At 53.4% G+C, this 7,955-nt stretch overlaps 1 protein-coding gene across 2 annotated transcripts; it reads right to left on the minus strand.

The window, feature by feature from the left end:
- Positions 1–2,523: 2,523 nt before the first annotated feature.
- GSTP1 (glutathione S-transferase pi 1) lies at positions 2,524–5,611 on the minus strand. Of its 2 annotated transcripts, XM_011942343.1 has the most exons (7): positions 5,375–5,611; positions 5,054–5,089; positions 4,652–4,758; positions 4,450–4,537; positions 3,975–4,078; positions 2,970–3,077; positions 2,524–2,791 (listed from the first exon to the last, which is right to left on the minus strand). In XM_011942343.1, coding segments are annotated over exons 1-7 (633 nt in total). In that variant the 5' UTR covers positions 5,376–5,611; the 3' UTR covers positions 2,524–2,602. The 2 variants fall into 2 exon arrangements, with proteins under 2 accessions (XP_011797733.1, XP_011797734.1); XM_011942344.1 differs by lacking the exons at positions 5,054–5,089; positions 5,375–5,611 and having other exon boundaries at positions 3,975–4,184.
- Between the last annotated feature and the right edge of the window lie 2,344 nt (positions 5,612–7,955).

Here is a 7,955-nt window from a genome sequence, read left to right on the forward strand (position 1 = left end):
AGCCTCCCAAGTAGCTGGGATTACAGGCACCTGCCACCAAGCCTGGGTAATTTTTGTATTTTTAATAGAGACGGGGTTTCACCATGTTGGCCAGACTGGCCTCTAGCTCCTAACCTCAAGTGATCAGCCCACCTCGGCTTCCCAAAGTGCTCAAAGTGCTGGGATTACAGGCGTGAGCCACCATGTCTGACCTTCAGTTTCTTTCTTTAGGGTGACAGTACAAAGACTGAAACAGATTGAAAAACAAAAACAAACAAAAAAACTGCTGCTTTACCGGTTCCTTATTAGGACAAGTGCAAAGATCATTCTAGGTTTTTGGTTGCCCTGGAGCTGCAAGGCCATTAATTTGGCCTTTTGTTTCCTATCTTGTTCTAAAGTCCTTTTGAAGTGTTCTGCTAACTTAGCGAAACTGGTAGCTTCCCTCCCTGTCTTTTTTCTCTCACTGATCTCAGGGGAGATTTAATCCCATTAGTCTCAGGCAAGAGTCCGTTTACAAAGAGGATGGGTATGGCTGGTTGGATTGACTGGAAGGTCCTAAGAAAAGAGCTTCCAAGCGGGCTTTGAAATTAGTAACAGATTCATCTTTCGTCTGCAGGTCTGGATGATTGACCAGTTAGTATGGGCCATGAAAACACTTTAGGAATGGCTTTCAAAAAGTTATTTGTGGCTGGGTGCAATGGCTCACACTTGTAATCCCAGCAGTTTGGGAGGCCAAAGTAGGAGCATAGCTTGAGCCCAGGAGTTTGAGTCCTGAAATTTGTGATAGGAAGAACAATGTATATCCAATCAATAGTTAATTTTTAACTAAGAAACCACCCATTCTTTGTTTCTTTAAAACCCCCTTTGTGGCCAGGTGTGGTGGCTCACACCTGTAATCCCAGCATTTTGGGAGGCCAGGGTGGGCAGATCACAAGGTCAGGAGTTCGAGACCAGCCTGGTCAATATGGTGAAACCCCATCGCTACTGAAAATACAAAAATTAGCCGGGCATGATAGCGGGCACCTGTAGTCCCAGCTACTCAGGAGGCTGAGGCAGGAGAATTGTTTGAACCCGGGAGGCAGAGGTTGCAGTGAGCCGAGATCACACCATTGCACTCCAGCCTGGGCAACACAGCGAGACTCCATCTCAAAAATAAATAAATAAATAAATAACCAAAAAAACTAAACAAAACAAAAAAACCTTTGTATCTGCTGATAATCAGAACATATATTCAGGACAGCTTGAATCCCTATCTCTACAAAAAATAAAAAACTAGCCTGGCAGGGTGGTGTGTGCTTATGGTCCCAGCTACTCAGGAGGCTAAGATGGGAGGATCCCTTGAGCCTGGAAGGTCGAGGCTGCAGTGAACTGAGATCACACCACTGCACTCCAGCCTGGGCGACAGAGCAAGACTCCATCTCAAAAAAATAAAACAAAACAAAACAAAACAAAAACAAATAAAAAACAGTGCAGTGGCACGATCTCGGCTCACTGTAAGCTCCACCTCCCGGGTTCACGCCATTCTCCTACCTCAGCCTCCCAAGTAGCTGGGACTACAGGCGCCTGCCACCACACTTGGCTAATTTTTTTGTATTTTTAGTAGAGATGAGGTTTCACCATGTTGGTCAGGCTGGTCTTCAACTCCTGACCTCAAGTGATCCATCTGCCTCAGCTTCCCAAAGTGCTGCAAGCCCCGCCTCCTGGGTTTACGCCATTCTCCTGCCTCAGCCTCCCGAGTAGCTGGGACTACAGGCACCCGCCACGTCGCCCGGCTAGTTTTTTGTATTTTTTAGTAGAGACGGGGTTTCACCGTGTTAGCCAGGATGGTCTCCATCTCCTGACCTCGTGATCCGCCTGTCTCGGCCTCCCAAAGTGCTGGGATTACAGGCTTGAGCCATCGCGCCCGGCTAGATAAATTTCAATGCTTTTCTCCTGTTCAAGTCTTTAGTTCTCAGGCCCAGCCAAAAAACCCTAAAAGGACAAAGATAAAATTTTGCCTGCCCTACAGTATCTTACTGGCTTTGTTTCTCTGGAGAATGCTAATAATCCTAATGTCATTGATTGCCTAGGACACATCAAAACTCACAATTCGGCAGGAAGCCAGGAGAGCCCCCATCCAAGCAGAATGACCCTCCCATCAACTTGGGCTGCTTGGAGCTACTCAGCTAATCCTCCAAAGTCCCAGGACAGGGAACTCCTCACATCTCTCCTTCCTAGAACCCCGCATTGCCCTCCGTCCTGGAGTCTGTCCCTCTGACAGGCATCTGCTGGGCCTAGAAAGCATGTTTCTATGCGACGTTTCTCCTTCTCTACACTGTGTGGTGCTCCAGGACGGTGACCGTGGTTATTTCTCTTTGTTTCTCTCTCTTTTTTTTTTTTCCCCAATTCTGGTTTGTGAGGTTCAGTAAACACAGCCAGGCTGAGGGCTCCAGGAAGCCACTGACTAAGCTAGAGCAGCCGTTTTCTACCCCTCTGCTCTGCCCTCCCCCCGACCTCGAGGCTGAGAGCCGAGAACCCCTTCCCAGGAAAGACAGTGCTCACAGCAGCTTTCTTAGAAATTGTATTGGTCCTGGAGAAAGGGAGGCAAGCAGCCCCTGCCTCCCGCTCAGAGTGCCCCCAGCCCTCACTGTTTCCCGTTGCCATTGATGGGGAGGTTCACGTGCTCAGGGGAGGCCAGGAAAGCCTTGAGCTTGGGACGGGCACTGAGGCGCGCCACATAGGCCGAGAGCAGGGGGAACGCATCCAGGCAGCCGGGGGCCAGGACCTCATGGATCAGCAGCAAGTCCAGCAGGTTGTAGTCAGCGAAGGAGATCTGCAGGACAGGGGGGCCGGGGACTCAGCCAGCGGGAGCAGGCTGGGGAAACTGGGGGCAGAGGGCCTAATCCCATCCCCTAGGTCTGCCCCACTTTGCTTGAACAAATGGCTCACACCTGTGTCCATCTGTAAGCAGACAGTGGCGAGGAAGGAACAGGATGGGGCCAGATGCTCACCTGGTCTCCCACAATGAAGGTCTTGCCTCCCTGGTTCTGGGACAGCAGGGTCTCAAAAGGCTTCAGTTGCCCGGGCAATGCCTTCACATAGCCATCCTTGCCCGCCTCCTGCCAGACACCACCATGTATCATCCTCCTACTCTCATCCCTCCCAGCCCCTGAGACTCCCCCTTTCTGTCTGCCCCAGGCCAGAGACCAGAGTCTCCGATTCTCCCCTGCTCGCTCCCCACAACCAGGCTAGTACCAAATCCTGTCCATTTCAGCTGCCAGTTCATCTCTATTCCATTCTGCCTGTCCATCCTTGCTGGATTTCTCACCAGATGATTGCAAAAGCTTCAGAGCTGGCTTCTCTGGAGGATCCTTCCAGACCTCACATTCAGACACAGCCCTGTTCAGACTTCTCCATGGCCCCCATGGCCCTTAGGAGACTCCAAACCAGTGGATTCAAGGCCTTCAGGACCTGGGCCTGCTCCCCGCATCTCTATCTCTTTACCCACCCCCGACACACAAGGAAGTGTACACACACACACACACACACGCACACGCGCACACACACACGCACACGCACACACGCACGCACACACACACACACATGCACACACACACTCTGCCTCTGCTAAACTGGTCCCAGGTCCCCAGATGTGCTCTGGGTCTGCATACTTTGCTTAGCTAAAAGTGCCAGCACCTCCATCCAGAAACTGGTGACAGATCCTCCTCCGCCTCCGGCTACTCCAGGAAGCGCTCGCCACCCCAGGAGGTCAGAAACCACCAGCTGCTGGAGGTCTCTGTGCTTGCACTCTCCCCACAACCTGTTACCTGACTGGCTCATGTCCCAGGCAATGAGGGTGCAGGTTGTGTCTTGCCCCTGGCCGAGAGCTGACCCAGCCCTACACCCTGACCCAAGGAGGGGTCAGCCCGAGCCACGTGAGGGGTAGGGAGTTGAGGGCAAAAGAAGCTCCTTTCTTTGTTCAGCCCCCAGTGCCCAGCCCTGGTGCAGATGCTCACGTAGTTGGTGTAGATGAGGGAGAGGTATTTGCAGCGGAGGTCCTCCACGCCATCATTCACCATGTCCACCAGGGCTGCCTCCCGCTGGTCCTTCCCATAGAGCCCTGGGGTTGGGTAAGGGGGAGCAGGCAGCGTGACTGGGCGCCTGATCAACACATAGTCACCGGGGATGGGGATGGGCCAACCACGGGGCTGTCTGTGAGCCCCAGCCTGGGAGAAGGGGAAGAGGAAGTGTGTGGAAGGATGGGAGACTGCCACACAGGAGGTGCTCAGAGCTCAACTGGCACCTGAGAGGCAGCCAGGCACAGGGGAAGGACTGCAGGCACCCAGGCTTGACCTTGGGCAAGCTACGTAACCTCAGTGGGTCTCAGTTTCCTCCACTCCAGAGGGCTGCGGGGCAGCTGATTGAAATAAAAGGGCTCCGGGGGCAGAGGCTTGCCCACTCCTGCCCTGGACTTGGAGGTTTAAGACTCACCAAGAGTGCGGCCCAGGTGACGCAGGAAGGTATTGGACTGGTACAGGGTGAGGTCTCCGTCCTGGAACTTGGGGAGCTGCCCATAAAGCTGTGTGGGGAGGCATGGCTCAGTGAGGGGCACTGAGCTTGGCCGTCCCCTGATCCTAGTCACAGCCCTCTAAGGCGCAGCACCCCCTTCCCTTGCCCGGGCATGGTCACTTACGCAGGAGGCTTTGAGAGAGCCCTCTTGCCAGGTCTCCATTGTTACCACCTCCTCCTTCCAGCTCTGGCCCTGGTCTGCCAGCAGCATGCGCAGGGCCGCGCAGCGGCCTGCCGGGAGGGAGAAGCACGAGATGTGGGGACCGGGCAGACCCCGCCTCGCAGCAACCCGGAGGAGGGGTCAGGAGTGCAGGGAGGGAACAGGGAACAGAGATTCCTCCGAAGATTTCACGCAACACTGGGGAGGGGAGCAGGCATGGCGGGAGAGGCGGGGCACAGGGAAGACGGCCTGGGGTAAAAGTCACACGACGGAGGGATAAGGCGGGGTTCGGTTCCCTCCGCGTGGGCGAGGGACCGTGGGCTGCAGCCCTAGCCCCTGCCTCCCCTCCCTGCCAGAGTCTCCTACCTCGAACTGGGAAGTAGACCACGGTGTAGGGCGGCACTGCAGCGGGCAAAGAAAGGTTTGCTGGAGCCCGGGGGAGGACGCCAAGGCGCGGTGCGCGCGGCCTGCCCTCCCCGGGTCCCATCCCTGCCCGAGGCGCTGCGGACCCCTGAGAGCCGCTAACGGCACTGGGGACTTCCTGGGTACGCTGGGACCCCGTCCCGGGTCTCGAGGTGGGAGAGGGGCCCTGCCGGGAGCCCGAGCCTGATGCCGTGGGTTGGCCCTGGGCCCCATGCTGGGAGATCCGAGCCCCATCCCCCGGGGGCGCGGGCCGCGAGGACTCACTGGTGGCACACACGACGGCGGCTGCGGCGACGACGACGAAACTCCAGCGCAGGCCTTGCGGCCTCCGAGCCTTATAAGGGTGGTCCCGCCCAGCTCCGCCCCAGTGCTGAGTCACGGCGCCGGCCGCGCCTCTGGAGGGTCCCGCCGGCGGCCGCTGCACCCCGGGCGTCGGCCGCAGAGGGGCGCCTCGGAGCCCCCGGAGTCGCCGCGCAGCTGGCCTGGGAAGCCTTTCCCTCTTCCCCAGGTCCCCAGCGGGGCCCAGGGAGTAAAGGGACAGCAGGAAGAGGACCGCAATGAAGTGCGCACAGCTACTGGCGCGTCGGGGCATCGCGGGGGGAGAGTCCCTAAGAACTCTGCGATCCCGGAGCTTGCACACGCGATTCGCGGGGCAGGGGAGAGGGAGGGGTGGAGGTCACTTAGGGGAGGGGAAATGGCTTTTATTTTATTTTATTTTATTTTATTTATTTTATTTTGAGACGTAGTCTCACTCTGTCGCCCAGGCTGGAGTGCAGTGGCGCTATCTCGGCTCACTGCAGCTCTGCCTCCCGGATTCAATCAATTCTCCTGCCTCAGCCTCCCGAGTAGCTGGTGCATGCCACATCTGACTGATTTTGTATTTTTAGTAGAGACGGGGTCTCACCATCTTGGCCGGGCTGGTCTCAAACTCCTGACCTCAGGTGATTCGCCCGCCTTAGCCTCCCAAAGTGCTGGGGTTACAGGTGTGAGCCAACGCACCTGGCGCTCCTTCAACTTTTATTTAAAGTTCTGGGGTACATGTGCAGGACGTGAAGGTGTGTTACATAGGTAAGTGTGTGCCATGATGGTTTGCTGCACATATCATCCCATCACCCAGGTATTAAACCCAGCATCCCTTAGCTATTCTTCCTGGTACTCTCCCTCCCCAGCACCCCGCTCAACAGGCACCAGTGTGTGTTGATCACCTCCATGTGACCATATGTTCTCATTGTTCAGCTGCCACTTATAAGTGAGACCATGTGGTCTCACTGGTTTTCTCTTCCTGTGTTAGCTTGCTGAGTGAGGCTAATGGCTTCCAGCTCCATCCATATCCCTGCAAAGGACATGATCACGTTCCTTTTAGTGGCTGCACCTTAGGCTATTTTCTTTGGCTTTAATGCCTGCTATCTGTTCATTTGCAGATCTTCATTTATTCTAGATATTGATCTCTTGTTGGCTTTCAATATGACAGACAGCTTCTCCTATTCCCTCAACTGTCAAGTTTGTCCCAGGAGTCTTTCATTAAACAAAACTCCTAAATTTAAGTGGAATCAAATTCATCAAGGGATTTTTGTGGTGGGGAAGGGGTTGGTGTTTACGTTTTGTGCCTTTAAAACTTCATTTAATGCAGCCATAAAAAAGAACCAAGATCATGTCTTTTGTGGGAACATGGACGGAGCTAGAGGCTATTATGCTTAGCAAACTAATGCAGACACAGAAAAGCAAATACTGCATGTTCTCACTTGTAAGTGGGAGCTAAATGAAGAGAACTTATGTCACAAAGAAGGAAACAACAGACACTGTGGTTTACTTGAGGGTGGAGGGTGGGAGGAAGGAGAGGAGCAGAAAAGAGGACTATTGGGTACTGGGCATAATACCTGGGTGATGAAATACTCTGTACAACAAACACCCATGACACGAGTTTACTTATGTAACAAACCTTCACATGTACCCCCAAAACTAAAATAAAAGTGAAAAAAAAAGAAATTTCCTTTAAAGTCTTTTTCTTTTTTAAGAGCTGTATGTTGCCCTGGTTGTTCTCAAACTCTTGGTCTCAAGTGATCCTCCTGCCTCAGCGTCCCAAAGTGTTGGCACTACAGGCGCGAGCCACAGCCCCCGGCCTTCAAAGTGTTTTTTGACTGCCCTGGGTCACAACAATATTCTCCTGTGTTGTCTTCTAGTAACTGTGTCTCTTACCTTCACATTTTTTTCTTCATATTTAGAGGCCACTCTAGCATGTGCTGTTGGCTGGGAAACCACTTTTATTTTTCTCTAAGTAAAGAACCATTTTCTCCAGCACCATCTACAGAACAATCTGATCTGACTTACGTGTTTTTGTTTTGTTTGTGTGTCTTTTGAGACAGGGTCTCACTCTGTCACCCAGGCTGGAGTGCAGCGGCACAAGGACAGCTCACTGCAGCCTCAACCTCCTGGGTACAAGCGATCCTCCCACCTCACCACTCCCTGCCCCACCCTGAGTAGCCAAGACTACAGGCCCAGCATGCCACCACGCCCAGCTGAATTTCTGTTGTTTGTTTGTTTTGAGATGGAGTCTCACTCTGTCACCCAGGCTTGAGTGCAATGGTGTGACCTGAGCTCATTGCAACCCCCACCTCCTGGGTTCCACCAATTCTCCTGCCTCAGCCTCCCAAGTAGCTGGAACTACAGGCGTGTGCCACCACACCCAGCTAATTTTTGTATTTTTTATAGAGACGGGGTTTCATCATGTTGCCCAGGCTGTCCTTCTTTTTAATTATTATTATTTAATTTTCACCAATGAACTGTGATCACAAGGAAGATTTTATAATTTTTGTCACCTTGGGTTTTCTTTAATTTCAATTTCACT

Source organism: Colobus angolensis, unplaced genomic scaffold (assembly GCF_000951035.1).
Source record: "Colobus angolensis palliatus isolate OR3802 unplaced genomic scaffold, Cang.pa_1.0 Scaffold21, whole genome shotgun sequence".
NCBI lineage: Eukaryota > Metazoa > Chordata > Mammalia > Primates > Cercopithecidae > Colobus > Colobus angolensis.